The sequence below is a fragment of the Pteropus vampyrus genome, unplaced genomic scaffold, assembly GCF_000151845.1.
Source record: "Pteropus vampyrus isolate Shadow unplaced genomic scaffold, Pvam_2.0 Scaffold80, whole genome shotgun sequence".
Taxonomy (NCBI): Eukaryota; Metazoa; Chordata; class Mammalia; order Chiroptera; family Pteropodidae; genus Pteropus; species Pteropus vampyrus.
Genome location: NW_011888861.1, coordinates 4,641,093 through 4,659,119, shown reverse-complemented (window position 1 = coordinate 4,659,119; position 18,027 = coordinate 4,641,093). Strand labels below are relative to the sequence as shown.

Below are 18,027 nucleotides of genomic sequence, written 5' to 3'. Positions count from 1 at the left end.
GTGGGTTCGCATTCATCCCTGGAGCATACCGCAGTCACCAAGTGCTATGATCTGGTGAATCTCGGGTATCAGAATAGGTCAGAAAGATGGAAAGGGAGTGCACCTTCGTTCCTCCTCTTCCACCCCACGTGTCCTGGATACCAGAGGAGTTTCAGAGTCTGGGGAGCATGTTGTCAGATCAAGAGCAGATAACTTATACCTTGAAACAGGCCTGCAGACTGCCTGGGTTGTCAGTGGATGAACCTGGACCATTATCTGTCCTTCTTAATGTGACAAGTTAGCATCTCTCCACCAGGATTTCTCAGCAGAGGACGTGCATGGGCACTTGCACCGCTGAGCAGTCTGCATGAGGCGGGGTGCAGGGTGAGTGGTGCAGCTGAGCGCATTTCAGTTCTGCACCGTAGGATCAGCAGATGTAGACGCATGCTGCTCTCCCCCCATTGCCCACTGCCCCCCATTTCAGTGTCATTGTAATGTGCTGTAAAAACCTTGAGCATCACTCAGTGTCATTCAATAGCACAGATCCTGTTGGGGGAACTCTTAAGAATGGCCTCAGGGCTCAGCCATTGTTGCTGTCACGGTGTTCATGTCCTTAGAAAATGATCTCTCAGGATCCTGGGAGAGAGAGAGTAGGGATAAAGGCAGGTGCCTAGAAGCGATGCAGTGAAAGGCTGTCTCACGAGGGTCAAGTGGCATTTCATTGACCCCTCTGCTCCTATTCTAACTCCATTTTAAAGTCGGCCCTAGAGATCATCGATGAGCTTGCCTCATTGAGAATTTTATCACACAGTGTTAAATTTTTCCCTACAATAGACTGGGAACTATCTTTAAAGATCGATTAGGGCGAGTTGTGGGTAGACTGGAGATTACTTGGCTGGCAGTATTCTGGAATGACTGAAAGATGGTCATTGTGGTTTTAAGATAGTGGAATTCTTCCTTTTGTTGAATTGTTCTTTACCTGTGGTCTTTCTCATTCTTGATAATGTTAGAAATATTTCTCTCTGGATATGCGACTGTATTCATACACATACATACATAGGAATGTGTGCGTGCACACACATTATTAGTATTATAGCTTTCAAATGTTATTCATCTCTTCCGTTGGGGTGAGGTGGATGAGGCAGGAATCCTCATATGTTTCCACAGTCCTCAGATATCCGCTCCTTCATCCTTTGCAATGTTATCTTGTAATTAAGTGGTTTTAGCATATTTTAAACATTGCCTGTTCTTCTCATTTTCCTAGGGAGAATGACTAAGTGTGATTGTGGAATTGGCCTCCCAAGCACTGGGTGCCCAGTTTTCCAGGACCAAGAGGCACAAAGCTTAGGGTGCACCATACCTTTGGTTTTTGTGTCTTTGATGAATTATCTTTGTTTCATTTCCGAAGTTGATGGTCGAATAGGCACGTGTGCAGAGCTGTCCTCTAGATGTTTTGCTTATGAAGGAGAACAATTAAAAAGGGACCCAGGGAAGGAGAGGACCCATCAGTGGGGCAGGATTGAAGGGCTATAAGGGATGAATATGTGACTTTATATGCACATGGAATTATAATAACATACATACACTTTGTCACTTTCATGTATGAGGCTGGATTCAGTAAATCTTTGGTCTCAGTTGGTCATAGCTTTTCAACTTTTAACACTTGCCTTTCAATTCACTTTTCCTTTGTTACTGAACAAGAGGTATTCTCACCGTTGGAGGTAAGATTTGAGGGGAGCTGAATGTACCATTTGCCCCAGAATCACCCTGCCCATTTCACATGCAGCATCAGATTTGGAGGAGAGATCTGGGTGCTCTCCTTACAGAGCAGACCCCGCCATCTGAGTAAGAGCTGGGGCCTGGCTTGCTTTCTTTGTTCAGGTTAGCGTCTTCGCAGGTGGGGTATAACAGTACAGGTTCTTCTGTCTATCCCCCCCTGCCCCTGTCAAATCAACCCAGATAGGATGGCCCAGGGCTCTGTTCTGGTTTGGCTCTGACCATGACCTTCTCTGAGACTCAAGATGTGATATTTAACCTTTCTAGGCCCCATTGTTATTTTGGAGCCAGTCATGCCAACTCCTCTCAGAGAGGGATATTGTGAGAAATGAAAGGATAATTTTGAAACCATCAAATCCCATTAGTTTAAATACTCTGAAAATAAGGTCAATAAAAGCAAATTGCAGATTCCTTTTAACTGCTCAATGCAAATGATTAGAATCTGACCTTTCATCTTTTTAACTACATAAAAGGTAGGGGCCCAAAGGATACTCTGATCTTTAATTGCAAATATGATTAATTTTTTTTTTGTCGGCCTAAAAGAGAAAGATACACATGACTGTATGAAATAGTGTGGATGGGCAGGTGAAGGGATACAGTGTTTACGGGGTACTGCCGAGAAGTGATCTTGCCCTGTTAACTCAGCTAGTACCTGATAACGCGTGATTTTTACTAAGATAGCCCTTCTCCCAATTACCTGGCACCATGCCACGTATAGTTCTTACACTTTCTATAGGCCCTCAGCTCCAATACTTAAAGCATGTGAACATGCACTTCACCTATGCCTTTTTCTTGATGCGAGAGGCCTTGCCAGCCCTCTAGCATTTATAACATGATACATGCTATGCTGTCTGTCATGTGGTACATGTGCATACATAGTGGCCCTGGGGTTGTCAGGAGAAGTGGCTCTGCTGGATAATAATTTGGTGTGTGGTAGGTGTTTGGCAAAGGAGCAAAACCTATTTTTTGTTTCCTTAAAATAGCATTTTGGTTTAAATGCAGTAAACGACAGTAAGAAATTTAGGATGGTAAAACAAATGAGCTTATACCTTGAGAGGGTTTCGAAGTATTAGTTTTCCAAGGGGATCACGAGGAAGTTTTCAATTGTGTAGAAATGTGTTTGGTCGGTAAGCCAGGACGTGGATGTTAGGCTGTACTGAACGTGTCACCCCTCTGTGCTTATTTATGGCACTGAGGCTGAGCTCTAATGTGAAGAAGAAAATTGCCAACTCCCTTCATAACTCAACAGCCTGTCCAGTAGAGTTCTCCTTATTTTAAGCTTTTTTTTTTTTTCTTTAATTCAAGTTTTAAAGCCCAAGGGGACTAGACGACTATTCCTAACCAACAAATGTGTTTTTTTTTCTCTTGAGTTATGAAAGGGTGGGCAGAGGCACCCAGCTCAATGCCTCCCTCTAGTGGGAAATAAGAGCTTGACAATTGAATTTCTGGTTGAACTGAGGATGGCTTCTTTGACTAGGACTGGTCGCACTATAGAACCTCAGGGCTGTGTGCCTTGGGGTAACAGGTGACAGGTAGGTGTGGTGGGCCCAGGAGAATAAGCTGCAGACACCCTACTTCCTGCAGAACTGGGTGAAAGTGGGGAACAGTGGGATGCATAGTCAGAAATCTTACCAGAGCCGAGAGGAGCCACTTGAAGAGGTAAAGTTGTTCAGCTGAAGTGTTTTTATGGCATGTTGGAGGGTTCTGCCATAGCCACCTTTGTGTTAAGTCTCCAGTGAATTAAAATGACTCCTGTCTCATGTGCTCAGAGTAAGCACTTCCTCAGGATGTGCAGCAGTGGTCTCAGACCCCACGTGCGAGCTGGCCAAGTGTCATGTTTGGTTCTGTCTGATATAGCAGTGGTTCGGGGGAGACCTCAGTGGCAAGGGAGAACAATGCCTTCTTCTAGACCTGTTTTCTTGGATACCAGTTAAACATTGGACCCCTAGAAACCAAGTACAAAGCCAAGGAATAAGCATCTGTGTGTTAACCGGTGTGTCCTGGGGTATTGGTTCTGTTTCATTACGATGTTTATGACACATGGCACAGCCAGTGGGACAAATTGATGCCTGGATTGGCTTGTCAGCTGCATCATATCCTCCTCTGTGGGAAGGCATGAAACACAAGCACACCGGGTATGGGGTGGGAAGAGAGAAGAGGGTCAGGGAAACATACCCTTTTTGGTCTTAATAATTTATTTCTCTATAAATTAAAGTTTGCTGTTCTGATGGATTGCAAGGGAGATACATTTAGTCCACAGTCTTGTTATATGAACATGTATGTATAACGTTTGGGTGGACGCTTTTTTAAAAAAGCGTTTTCAATTACAATTGGCATACAATATTATATTAGTTTCAGGTGCACAATGTAGTAATTAGACATCTATGTAACTCACGAGGTGATCACCCCAATAAATCTAGTACCCATCTGACATCGTACATAGTTATTACAATATGATTGATTATATTCCTTCTACTCTCCTTTATTTCCCCATGACTATTTCATAACTGCCATTTTGTACTTCTTCATCCCTTCCCCTTTTTTCAACTACTCCCCGACATCCCTCCCATCTGGTAACCTTCATAATGGACTCTGTATCTATGAGTTTGTTTCTGTGAGTTTTGTTGTTGTTGTTTAGATTTCACATGCATGTGAAATCATATGACATTTGTCTTTCTCTATCTGACTTACTCCCTTCAGCATAATACCCTCTAGGTCCATCATGAAATATCTTTTTCCATCTCTTTCCTTTTAGTTTGTGAGTGTCTTTTAATCTGAAGTGAGTCTCTTATAGGCAACCTATGTACAGGTTGTGTTTTCTTATCCATTCAGTCACCCTATCTTTTGATCGAAGCATTTAATTCTTTTTCATTTAAAGTACTCATTGATAGATACGTAATTATTGCTGTTCTTTACACATATTTTTGATATATACTTTTTTCTTCTTATGTCCTTCCAACATACTGGCTTGGTGGTCACAAACTCCTTTAGCTTTTTCTTATCTGGGAAGCTCTTTATCTGTCCATTAATTTTAAATGAGCCTTGCTGAGTAGAGGACTCTTGGTTATAGTTCCTTGCTTTTCATCACTTTGAGTATTTCTTGCCAATCCCTTCTGGCCTGTAAAGTTTCTATTGAGAAATCAGCTGACAGTCTTATGGGAGCTTCTTTGTGGGTAATGAATTGCTTTTCTCTTGCTGCTTTTAAGATTCTCTCTTTGTATTTAACCTTTGATATTTGATATGTCTTGGTGTGGGCCCCTCTGGGTTCATCTTGTTTGGGACTTTCTGGGCTTCCTAGGCTTGTATGTCTCTTTCCTTCACCAGGTTAAGGAAGTTTTCAGTCATTATTTCTTGAAATAGGTTTTAAATTTCTTGCTCTCTCTCTTCTCCTTCCGGTACCCCTATGGTGCAAATGTTGTTACACTTGATGTTGTCTCAGAGGTCTCTTGAACTGTTCTCGTTTCTATGCATTCTTTTTTCTGTTGCTGTTCCGATTGGGTGTCTTCCGCTACCCCATCCTAATCCTCTGCTTCATCCAGTCTGTTGATTTCCTCTAATGTACTCTTTATCTCAGATATTGTATTCTTCATTTCTGACTGTTTCCTTATTGTTTTCCATCTCTAATTTTTGTTTTCTATCTCTGTGTTAAAGTTCTCACTGAGTTCATCTATTCTTCCCCTAAGTTTATTGAGCATCCTTTTATAATGAGTGTTTTGAACTCTGTATCTAGTGGATTGCTTGTCCTCCACTTTGTTTATTTCTTTTTCTGGAGCTTTGTTCTATCCTTTCATGTGGGACATGTTTCTTTGTCTCCCCATTTTGGCTGCTTCCCAGTGTTTGTTTCTGTGTATTAGGTAGGACTCCTAAGTCTCTGGTCTTAGTGGAGTGGGCTTATCTAGTAGGTGTCCTATAGGGCCCAGTGGAACAGTCTTCCCTAGTCACCTGAGTGAGGTGTGTTCCTTGTGTGTGTTGCGTGTGCTCTCCTGATGTATTTGAACCTTGGTTGCTGTTTGCACTTTGATGGCAGGGATTGACCCTTGGGCTGATTGGTTGTGAGGATGGGCCTGTGAGGGCTGACTCTACGGAGCAGTGTTCACTTTAACAGGGCTCTGGTGCCTGCCCAGTCTGCCTTTTGGGTACGTCCTTTTCAGATGCAGCCCTGGGAGGTGCTCTGGCTCTGGCTCCCTGCAGGTTGAAGCAGGTCACTGGGTGTGCCAGTGTAGAGGCCTCCTGGGAGGGGCCCAGCTGCAGGCCAAGTTTAGCCGCAGCCTGTGTACTTCCTCCAGGGCCACCTGGTAAGAGTCACCAAGCAATCTGCAGATGGCTGCCACCCATGCTGAGCTTATAGATGCCTCTAGAGTCCAAGCTAGAGACTGAGGCCAGTTGCTTCTAGTGCTGGGCTTGCAGGCTTGGTGCTGCTCAGCAAGAGGTAAGGGACATGCCAAGGCCAAATGCTGCTTCTTTGGGTTTTGTGAGCCTTTGAGAGATTTTAGGAAAATCTGCAGCATGAGCCAAGATAGGCCATTTGTGTGGAAAAAAAAAACACTGGAGGCACCTTGGATGGGCCTGCAATTTGAGAGAGGCGGAGTTACCTGGGTGGAGAGGCCTGTGTTAGCCAGGTTGATGCAGACTCAGATATGGCAGCTGCCTGTGTCTGCATGATGGGGCAGGGGAAGGCTCAACCAAAGAACAATGGACTCTGCCAGCATTTGTGTCCAGGAGAAAGCCACCCATCCAGCCCTCACCCTGAAGCCTGACAACTCAGTCTCCCTGTATGTCCCTAGCATTCCTTTAGCAGCTGCCCCAGTGCCGGAGCTCAGAGCAAGTGAGTCCATCAGTGAGTAAGTCTGTGACTCCCGTAGCCCTCTGTCTCACTCAGCCACAATCTTTGCTGGTTTCCCATAGCCAGAGGTGGTGGAGACTTCTCTTCCTGGCACTGGAACCCTGAGCTAGAGATCCCAGTGCGGAGCCGGGATCCCTCACTCCTCTGGGAGGGGAGGGGGCACTGCAGCCATGATAACCCTCCTGATTCTTGACTGCCACACATGGTTGTGGGATCGGGCCATTTCGTGTCTCCACCCCTTGAGGAAACCTCTTATGTATGTTCCCAGTTGTATGACTTCTGTTTAGCCAGACCTCAGACAACTCCCAGTGGTCTGGGTGGACACTTTTGAAGATAACTGTTAACCACAGTGAAGAAGAAAATGAATAAAAGAACTTATGCTTCTGATAGAGCAAGGTAGTTGGCCGTACATCTTGGCAGTAAGCCATTTTTAAGTAAACAAGAAGGCGTTCTTTTTGTCATTGAAGGTGGTGAAATACCTGTATAGAATTCCACCATGCAGAAAACTTATCTCCCTATAACCTAGCCAGTTGGAGGTCAGGTGTCCCTGAGAAGCCAGAATAGATAGACACAAGGGCCCTTCATTCTTTTTTTGTGATGGAATTTGAGAGATGTGGAACTCTGGCTTCCAGTTTCCTACAAGTGGACAGTCATGTTGGGCCAAAATGTGTGTGGGAACACTGACCATCCATATGGGCTTGTAAACACTTTCTGTCTCCTCACTGATTAGGTCAGAATGGGGTTGGGAGTAGACTATGGAATCAGCATTTCTTTTAGGTTCCCCCAGGGATTCTCAGGGGCCCAAGTTTTAGAAGCACTGAACCCAAACCTCTGCAAGGTGTAATGACTGACAGCTGAACTAACTGTTGGTAGGAGATGGCATCCAGCACTATAAAATGTTGGCCATTTTCATAGCTGATTCCTTATCTTTAGAAGAGATTGAAGTGTTCTGTGTAGTCTGCTTGAGTGTGAACTGGGTGAAAAGTTGGAACCAAAGATGAAGGGCCCAAAGAAGAGTTGACTTCCACTTTCTGGAAATTGGAGCCCTACTCTGAAGACACTGGATCCCCGAGGCCCATCTAGTGTCTTGATGGTGTAAAAAGTTCTCTGTGAGCCACAGCAGAATTACTCTTTGTTTTTGTTTTTCTAAATAGTTCGTTTTGTTTTTAGTCAATGGAAGTTAAAAATTAGAGGTATTTTCATTCCTCACCTTACCTCCTATTCTAAATTAGTGGTACTTACCTTAGAAAATTTGTCTTTGTCCTTATCCCTGGTTTTATAAATTTGTTTTTAATTTATTGTCACCAGGTTGCAAGTTTTTTTTGTTTTTAATTTCCCAGTCTTCGTTTTAGTCTCCTCTCTTCCTCACTTGATCCTGTTAGTCCTGCTTCTTTATAGGGTGGTGAGCAGTGGAGGATTCAGACTATAGTTCCTGGACCTTCCCATCAGCCTTCAATGAATGGGGCTTAGGACCACACTGAGTTTAGAAATAGAGGCCAACTCACCGGAGACCTGGTTCATTAAACACCCGGGGTTGGCTCATGGAGCACAGTCTCATACCAAGAATATATGGCTTTGATTAGACTGTGTATAATTGGTGGCATATAAATAAATAGAGGGGTATCAGTGGCTTCTTTCTTTTTTGTGTGTTCAGAATTTTCTGATAGTTTGCTTCAGTGATTCTCAAAGTATGTCCCTGGATCAGCCTCAGCATCACCTGAGACCTCGTTAAAATTCAAATTCTCAGACTCATCCCAGACCTACTGGATAAAAAGCTGTGGGGATGGGGCCTAGTGATCTCCTTTGACAAAGCCCTCAGGGTTCTTAGAACCACTGGTTAGGATACCTGTGGGAAAGTCTAATTTTTGTTTTTCGTTTTGTTTTTTCAACACTTAAGCTAACTGTGTATTCCTGGACATAGTGCAGCGGTCGCTTAAGACTCAGGGCCTGTCCTCTGGGTGATGCAGCTGAACAGTTTTGGTGGCACTAGGTATTGGGAGGAGCACACTGCTTTAGGTCTCAGCTGGTCAGCCTTTCTGAGTTGGGAGTGCAGGCTCCCTCTACCCTCTCACCTTCTTCTCGGGGGTTATTGGTGAGAAAAGAGGGCTATTGTTTCTGCTCTGTGTAATTTTTAGTCTGTCTCTTAGAGGTAGTGGTGTTATGGAACCCTGGACTTTGTGTATTTTAACTCATGTTGCAGATGAGAACTTGGGGCCCAAGGTGTGAAATGATGTGTCAAAGGCTGCTGAGGGGCAGAGTTGTGTTTTGATGTCCATCCACCCCAAAGCGGCCAGTCTCGCACCAGCTCCTATTGTGGACCCTTCATTATTCTTCGGAACTTAATGCATTCCTGGTGTCCACCCATGTCACTCTTGTTTCTCTTTATGAACGAGGGTGGCTTTTATGTGTCACAGAATTCCCGTGGTGTCCAAGCTGTAGGGCAGCCCTTGAAGAGGCTGTTTATTTACCCAGTTTCCGTCAAACCGAATATGAAAATTTGTTGAGTGGTGGGAAAATGGGAACTGCCTGTGCAGAAGAGGCTTGAGCTTGTTGTGCTTCACCATAGAGGCGAGCTGCATCCACCAGACATCCAGCAAGGTGCTCATGGGGCCCAGACTCAAATATGCAGACACTTGGCAGACACAACTCCGGGCTCGGCCTATAACTTGCATTGGAGCAGAACCACACGAGTGCTCTTGTTCTTTCCATAGTGTTTTTGTTTTATTCTTTTCTTAGCACATAGATTTTAGAATTCTGCGGGCAGGTCATGCAGTCATGGGAAGCGCACAGAAAATAGCAAACATGTCTTTTCTTGGAACAGGATGTGTGTGTGTGTGTGTGTGTGTGTGTACTGTTGACCCTTGAACACGGGTTTGAACTACATGAGTCCACTTACGTGTAAGTTTTTATTTATTTTTCAATAAATATGCAGTGCGCTCAACTAAACATGGATCAAAACGGTATTTTTGGGAGAGTTCAGTGCCCCTAACCCCCATGTTGTTCATGGGTCAACCGTATGCATTCCCCTGTACCCCAAATGGACAGGCTCTTGCTCTCGTAAATGTTATTAACCTGTGACAGGTGATTGGCGGGCATGTGCCGAGGTCCTTGTTATGAAACGCCTGATTTCCTAGAAGAGCCATGGGGACAAACATGCATGTAAAACACGCCAGGAAGCCCCGCTGGACGGCACCCAGTCCGGCTGCATAGTTTTGTGCAGAAGGATGGACGTAAAATCATGCAGAGATTGTGAAGCTGAGCATGTATTTTGTTTGCCTTGTCAGTAGCCCATGTTTCTTCTTCTCTATGTAGTTACCAGCGTGTGGAGGTCGCCTTCTGGGCAGATACTAATTCTCCTTTTTCTCCCCTCTGCTTCTCCTGCTGCCTCCCAGGTTTCGAAGGTAAATGGAGTCACTCGAATGTCATCTCTGGGTACAAGTGCAACCAGTGCCAAAAAGATGCGCGAAGTCAGACCTTCACCGTCCAAAACTGTGAAGTACACTGCAACGGTGACTAAGGGGACTGTCACATACACCAAAGCCAAGAGAGAACTGGTCAAGGAAACCAAACCCAATCACCACAAGCCCAGTTCAGCTGTCAACCACACAATCTCAGGGAAAACTGAAAGTAGCAATGCAAAAACCCGCAAACAGGTGCTATCCCTCGGGGGGGCGTCCAAGTCCACCGGGCCCGCCGTCAATGGCCTCAAGGTCAGTGGCAGGTTGAACCCAAAGTCATGCACTAAGGAGGTGGGGGGGCGGCAGCTGCGGGAGGGGCTGCGGAATTCCAAGAGGAGACTGGAAGAGGCACACCAGGCGGAAAAGCCGCAGTCACCCGCCAAGAAGATGAAAGGGGCGGCCGTCTCTGCCGAAGCCCCTGGCAGGAAGGTGTCGGCAGCCCCGGCCCCGGCCCCGGCCCCGGCCCCGGCGGAGAGGGCTCTGCTGAATGGACACATGAGAAAGGAAGTGCCCGAGCGGAGCTTGGAGAGGAACCGGCCAAAGCGGGCCGCGGCCGGGAGGAACACGCCGGGCAGACAAGCACACGGCAAGGCGGACAGCGCCTCCTGTGAAAATCGTTCTACCTCGCAATCAGAGCCCTTGCACAAGCCGCACGAGGCAGCGGCCAAGCCCGAGAAGGGGGCCGGCCGGGCCGGGTGGGCGGCCATGGACGAGATCCCTGTGCTCAGGCCGTCGGCCAAGGAGTTCCACGACCCGCTCGTCTACATCGAGTCGGTGCGTGCTCAGGTGGAGAAGTACGGCATGTGCAGGGTCATCCCGCCCCCAGACTGGCGGCCCGAGTGCAAGCTCAACGACGAGATGCGGTTCGTCACGCAGATCCAGCACGTCCACAAGCTGGGCCGGCGCTGGGGCCCCAATGTGCAGCGGCTGGCCTGCATCAAGAAGCACCTCAGATCTCAGGGCATCACCATGGACGAGCTCCCGCTCATAGGTGAGGTTCCCCCCGCCCACCACCGCATCCTGTGGTTCCAGCTTCTCCCCTTTCATGGGAGGGTGTGCTCCTCTGGGCTCAGTCGCTGCTCAGGAGGAGGCCGAAACCCCTTTTCTACAGGTCTTGGGCATTTGTGCAGAGGAGGGGTTGGTATCATGGCACTTGCTTTTCCCATTGGGCTGTCCCCTACTGCCTGTGACTGCAGGGCCTCCCCACAGAGGCCAGGGCAGTGTTCAGGGAGATGGTGATGGCTGCCCCTATGGAGTAGTCTGTTGGGCCACCTTAACAAGGTGCCACTGAATGGAGCTCAAACAGCAGGAAGTTATCGTCTCACAGTCCTGGAGGTTGGAAGTTCGAGGTCAGAGTGGCTGGCGGGAATGGTTTCTTCTGAGGCTTCTCCTTGGCTTGTAGATGGCTGCCTTCACCGTGTCCTCTCTTGGCCGATCCTCTGTGTGTACATGCTCCTGGTGTCTCTTCCTTTTGTTAAAAGGACAACAGTCAAATGGGATAGGACTCACTGCATTTTAACTTGCCTCTTTAAAGACCCCATCTCCAAATAAGGTCACATTCTGAGGTAGTAGGGGTTAAGATTCATGTAAATACTTGGGGGACACATTTCAGCCCACAAGCTCTTGCAGACCTCAGCCCATTTTTTCTTCTGCCTGATCTATGTGTCTTCAGTCTCTTTGGTTTTTACTTGCGCTTCTGTTTCTTTGGTGACTATCTTGGCCCTCATGGGGCCCACAGGTCAAGAAACATGTTTAAATTTCTCCCAAGAACAAGCATAGCTCTGGCTGGGACCATTGCCAGACTCGCCTCGGCGGCTCCTGGTGAACGCATGTCCCAGCCTTGAGACACTGGGCCTCCTGCAGAGCCACTCACAGGTCCTCTGGAGCTCCTTGGTCTGGCTTCTTGCCTGCATCTTGCACCTCTAGGGTGAGCTTGCCCTGTCAGGGGTGAGGGTTCTGCAGTGTGGGTTTTCCTTTTGAGGCAGCTGGATAAGGTCATTCGCTTCCCTTTCAGCTCTAGACCCATGAGAAGAAACAGGGTTATTCCTGCCTCTGTTTTGGAGATCCTGATTTTTCAAAGGCTGGGAGGAAAGGAGACATTTAACAGTCATTTAAGTGTCAAGAATTGGCAGTAAAATGGGGTTCCTCGTGAGATGGAGGTTTCATTATCCCTCTCCGCAGGTGCCTGCCAGGGCTAATGCCTGAGTGAGAATCACTTAATTTGAAAGAATTCATGGTTTGTGGTCCCCTGTCAGGGATGGCACGTGATAGACAGAGACGTGGGGCTATGGGAATAGACTGAGATGGCGAGAGTGTCTCGGGAGCTTGGTGTTTGCCGCGCCCTGTGTGTAGTTGGGCCATTGGGTGACTCAGAACAGCACTGAGCCCTCCTGGCTGTAGAGAGAGGTCCCAAGTCTGCTCCTTCCTCCCCCAGCAAGGGTAGCGGTGGGTCTTTTAGGGACAGGTGGAGTACTCTGGTGATGTCAGGATGACAGCCAGCAACCTTTTTGTTCAGAGTAGGATTTCTTTATCCTTCTCCTTCCCGTAGCAGCAGAAGCCTTGTAGAAGCATCAGTGTGGTGTGTGTGTTCATGCTCCTGCCATTGCCTGGAAGCATAAAGCATTGTCACTGTCTGTAAAAGGGGTGCTGACCTGGCTCGCTGCTGATAGAGGCCCTCGGCCCAGGGTCTGATTTCAGTTGTCTCAAAGTACAAGGAACCTTAGTAGTTTTGAAGCAGTTTCCCAGAATCCACCAAACACAGCCCCTTGGGGCGCTGCTGTGCTTCAGAGGGTGGGGTCAGCATGGACTCCAGTAAGGGAGGCACTTTGCCAATTAGCAGCCTGCTGGCCCAGTGAATGGGCCGAACATGGCAGTTGAAGCTATGAAATAATAAATTTGCAAGAACTTAGAGAAAAAAATGCAGAAATGTTAGCTGGCTTCCCCTCAAGTGAGACCTGTGATCTGAGCCAATGTAGCGTATTGGGATAACTTGCTTCATTCACTCTCCACCTCTGCAAGTCTGGTAGTGTGCTGCCAGCCTCAGAAGGTTTTCTGATGGAGAGAGACCAGAGTGAGGCCCGGATTCTGGTTGATGTCGGGGCAAGTCTCCTCACTGAGTTTGCTCCATTATCCACAAAAACAGCCAAATCCATCCCACCAAGCTGAGTAAATGGCATTCAGTCTGCTGCACACCCATCGATGCCCTGGTCTTACTCACAGTCAGCTCGAGGTAGTCCAGGCTCACATCTGGCAGTCCCACGATGCCCAGCCCACTATTGGCCCTGATGCCATTCTCAGGCTGTCAGTCTGGTGGGAGTCTTGCTGCTTTTTCTTTTATTAGTGGATTTAAATCTATTCCTACCCTCCAAAGACCTAAAACTTCCTTGCTTTTTACTTTGCTCACCTGGCATTTCATTGTGCATTTACCTCCTAATAGCCAGTGGCTGATTATTCTGGAAGATTTCCCTCCCTTTATTGGCCTGAGGGAGGTTGCTTTTCCAGGTCCCATCTAGCTGTAGATAGTCACTGTGTGGGCATTCCAGCATGTTTGAATGGATGTACATTTGTATGATTCTGTAACTTGATCAAGGGCTGTAGTAGAAACTAGCTTCTGCATCCTCCTGAGATAAGCAGTTCCTCTGTGAATGCATGATGGACAGACAGACTGCTGGGTGCCCTCGTGTGAATGTTGCCTGTCATCCTGGAAGTCAAGTGGGATTGAAAATCAACAACCTCAAGTACACGTGTGTAGGGAGTGTTACGAGGGGAAATAGGATTGATGACACATGCTGCATGTATACAGTTTCTGACATCACAGCGGTTCTGATGCTGGGCCATGGGTACGGCTGAGTGGCACAACCTAGGCCCTCCCCTCCCCTCACCAGGGATGGGCCGCTGCTCCTTGTCTTGTTAATCTGCTTCCTTGGTTGTGTTAGGAGGGTGTGCACCAGTGCATGCTGCCCCTGTCTGATGGAGTGCTGGAATGTTATTCACATGGATCTGCACAGCCAGATCTACTGTTCAGGCCTCTGCTTATCACCTCCTTTCCTTACCATCCCACTGAAGACAGTAGTCTCCATAATTCCCCAGCCTCAGTTGGCTTTATTTATCCCTGTAGTGCCCCAAATTGTCTTAACACCCATTCTCGTGTACCGAGCTCCCTGAGGGCCAGAAATGATTGTTTGCTGTCCCGACCCCAGAGCCTGGTGGTGTCCTGGCACATATGGGCATCCATGGACTACCAGTTGAGAAGGAGGTCTTGTTCATGGTCCTTTTCACCAATCGTCCCCGTGTTTTCTCCTCTCTCCATCCCAGGAGGCTGTGAGCTCGACCTGGCCTGCTTTTTCCGGCTGATTAATGAGATGGGCGGCATGCAGCAAGTGACTGACCTCAAAAAATGGAACAAACTAGCAGACATGCTGCGCATCCCCAAGACTGCCCAGGACCGGCTGGCCAAGCTCCAGGAGGCCTACTGCCAGTACTTGCTGTCCTACGACTCCCTGTCCCCTGAGGAGCACCGGCGGCTGGAGAAAGAGGTGCTGATGGAGAAGGAGAGCCTGGAGAAGCGGAAGGGGCCCCTGGAGGGCCACACGGAGCATGACTACAACAAGTTCCACTCCCTGCCCCGCTTTGAGCCCAAGAACGGGCTCATCAATGGCGTGGCCCACAGGAATGGCTTCCGAAGCAAGCTCAAAGAGGTGGGCCAGGCCCAGCTCAAGACAGGCCGGCGGCGACTCTTTGCTCAGGAAAAGGAAGTAGTGAAAGAAGAGGAAGAGGACAAAGGCGTCCTTAGCGACTTCCATAAGTGTATATATAAGGTATGGCCGAGCCCCTGTCCGATGGGGCGGGGAGTGTGGAGTGAGGCCCTCAGATGCCTGATGGAGCTGAAAAGGGGCTGGCTGCCATGCTGGGATCCGGGGGTCCTAGAGCCACCAGATCTCTTTCTCTGGGAAATGTCTGCAGTCTGCAGAGAGGATGGGTAGTCAGGACACACAGGCCTTGGGGCGTCTGGCCAGCTGTGGCTGGCCCTTTCTCTCTCTTACAAGCTGTGAGCATGGAATGAGTCGCTTGCCGTCTCCAGGGCTTGGATTTCCTTTTTTGTCAGATGAGCTGAGTGTGTGCCCACATGTGCCTTCGAGCCACCTCTATTTCGGCCTGGAGAATGGGAGCTGCCCAGTCTGGGCTGGGGGATCTTGGACATAGAAGGAGCCAACCCTCTGTGGGCTGGAGCTCTAGTTTTCTTTGCCTCCTTGTTTGTTTTCTGAATAGCCTACTGCCCCCCAGCTCAGTTTGGCCAGGTCTTTTCATGGCGAGAGGTCCTGACAGAGCTATCCCCACACATCTCACTGTTAAAAACTCATGGAGGGAGGAGGAGGCAGGGAGAGCACGGCGAAATGAAATGTGCACCGTGTTTTCCCAGCTCTGCCAGATCTTGTTGCAGCACCAGCCATCAGGCGAAGACTCACTCCTCTGAGAAGTGAGGCAGAGTCTTGGGGACTCTGCTTGGCAGCCCGCCTGCCTCGGCTTAGCAGTGGAGACTGCCGCCTCCTGTTTAGCAGGTTCTAAAGCCAGATTTAGGGCCGCCTCCCTCCCCCGCCTGCCAGGGTGAGTTGGGCACCCTGGTGGAGCTAAGAGAGGCCTCTGCTGGGCTGCCCAGGCTTTGAGAGGTACATGGGCTGGCTCCTGGGGGTCCTAGGTCTGGATTTACCAGGAAAGGATTGCTCTGCAGCGGGGTCCTGTCGGCCCTCGCCCAGCAGCCATGCTCCCACCCCACCTCAGTGAGCCTGGCAGTCGTCTGGGGGTCAGTGAGTTTCTGCTACATTGGAAATCTGCTGTGGGTTATCGCGACACACAGCCACACTCCCTGGGTTCCCACTGCTGCCTGGAGGCAGGCCCTGGCTTGTGCCTGCCTGGTTAAATCAACATGGACTTCTGATACCTGATCCATCACAGACACGTAGGGAGCCCGGGAGCGTCTCTGTTTTGCCTCTCCCCTTTGAGTCTGTGCTCAGTAGTCACACCTTTAGCTGCTGTCCATCATACTTCTTATTTTTCTGTTAGTAGTTAGCCTTTGCACTCCTGCTTGCCTAGAACTGTTTCTACTATTAGACCCAGAAAGGGCTCAGTGTCCCCGCTGTTATCTTCCCGTGATGCTTTGCAGAGACGACAAGGGTGGGGAATGGCTCCCTGCAGCCAGCCGATGACCTTCCTTCCATTTCACATTTTAAATATTGTATGAAAAGGGAGAGGGCAGCCCGTGGACTATAAATGCAGGAGTACTTTGGCGTGTGTTTCCTCAGTGTTTGCCTGAGAAGCCGTCCTCAGTCAAAGCCACACATTAAATCCTGTGGCTCTGAATAGCCAACTCATGAAATGAAATATTTTCAGCTTTTGTTACTTTTTATTTAAGAAAGCCGATTTTATGAGAGCAAGTTGGATCCAAGCAAGAAGTTTTTTGAAAACATGCTTTGCAAAGAGTATTTTTAGAGTTCATCGTGAAACTCTCAGAGTCCAAGGGCCGTGGTGATGCTCAGTGGCAGCTGTGTGCACGCGGCGAGATTGGAGCTCATGATTCTCCAGGCCCCTTGGCATCCTGGGGCCATTGACTGTTGGCTGCTGGGTGTCACCTTCTCAAATTATGGGCACTCTGCCTTAGTGCAAAATTAGGTCCCTCTAGTCATTAAGTTTTTATTTTGTAATGAACAGAATGTCAGCAGAAGTTTGGAATTGTACAGGAGTATTTTCTTTGAGTTAGAACCCCATGGAGTCCCTTATGTTATAGCTGAAATGCAAAAGCAGGTGCCAAAATCTTCACATTGACTGCTTTGACTGTTCTTCCAAAGGCAACAAGAATGTGCCACACACTCTAGAGCTGTTACTTTTTATGAGGCTGCTTCAGTGTCACCTCATTAGGGAAACCTTCAGGTAAAAGCCACCCTTCCTTGCCACTCCTGTCACTCTGCACTTAGTCCCTCCTCACAGCTCTTATTTGTTTAAAGGCTGTATTCCCCAGGCAGGACGTAAGCCCCACAGGGCCAGAGAGTGTGTCGGTTTCAGTCTGCATCCCCTTGAACTAGGCTTAATGTACAATAGGTACTCAGGACATATTCCTTCAATCAAGGGATAAATGCGTGTAGTCAAAAAGAGTGAAAGGCATGAATCTTACAAGTTTGTCTCTGCAAAACAACACATTCTGCTGTATAGGTTAAAAATAGGCTCTAACCTGGGAATCCCAAACTAGAACAGTGAGCTGTTTGATAAAAGGAGGTCATTTTGAAGGTTACTGGGAAAAGGGCAAGATAGGGGACAATGTTTGATGTCTCAAGGTGTCAAATCTCATTGAAAAATAAAAAATTAAAAATAAATAAAGGTGTTACTTGCCCTCCCTGGGGAGGAGGCACAACAAGCAGGGACAGCGACAGCAAGTGGCTTCTGTGGTGAGAGCAATTGGGTTACTTCCGTTCCCTCAGATCCACGAGGTGAGGTTGCTCTTCTGGCCAGTTTTCACGTGACAGAGACCTTTGGGGCACAGAAGTCACCCTAAGTTTGTCTCAGAATCCTTCAGGCTTCTTTCTTGGGAGCCTAGTCACGATCCAGCCAGCCCAGCCTCAATGCTGTCAGTGTCTTCACTGGCCCACAACCTTTATCTTCCCCCTCATGGGTAAACTGAGGAATTCTGCCCCTCTTTCCCCATTGTACCCATTTCTCCAGAAAGCGAAAGCTGTTCTTTAAACAGAGTACCCTGGAAGTGTACTTCTAGGTTCAAATGTGCTTTTGCTGTGGCTTCCTGGTCTCAGCCTGTTTCCACCAGATGCCAGATCCGTTTGCTCCTGGTGCTGTGATGGCGGTGTGCCCTCCAGCTCCCTTTGTTGGCACTGAGGAGCCTTAGTGTTTTCCTGCCTTCTCTACTTGTATTAACTCGGGACACAGACTGGCCCACGGCTGTGGGGACGCACCCATGGCAGGGTGGCC

The 18,027-nt window shown here is 48.2% G+C and overlaps 1 protein-coding gene across 1 annotated transcript in view; it reads left to right on the top strand.

The window, feature by feature from the left end:
- Nucleotides 1–18,027, top strand: part of JARID2 (jumonji and AT-rich interaction domain containing 2) — a 239,940-nt gene that overhangs the window by 202,701 nt on the left and 19,212 nt on the right. Inside the window, exons 7-8 of the mRNA XM_023532274.1 lie at nucleotides 9,911–11,047; nucleotides 14,371–15,034. Of these exons, the coding sequence (XP_023388042.1) occupies nucleotides 9,911–11,047; nucleotides 14,371–15,034 (1,801 nt within the window). The remainder of the gene's footprint in view (nucleotides 1–9,910; nucleotides 11,048–14,370; nucleotides 15,035–18,027) is intronic.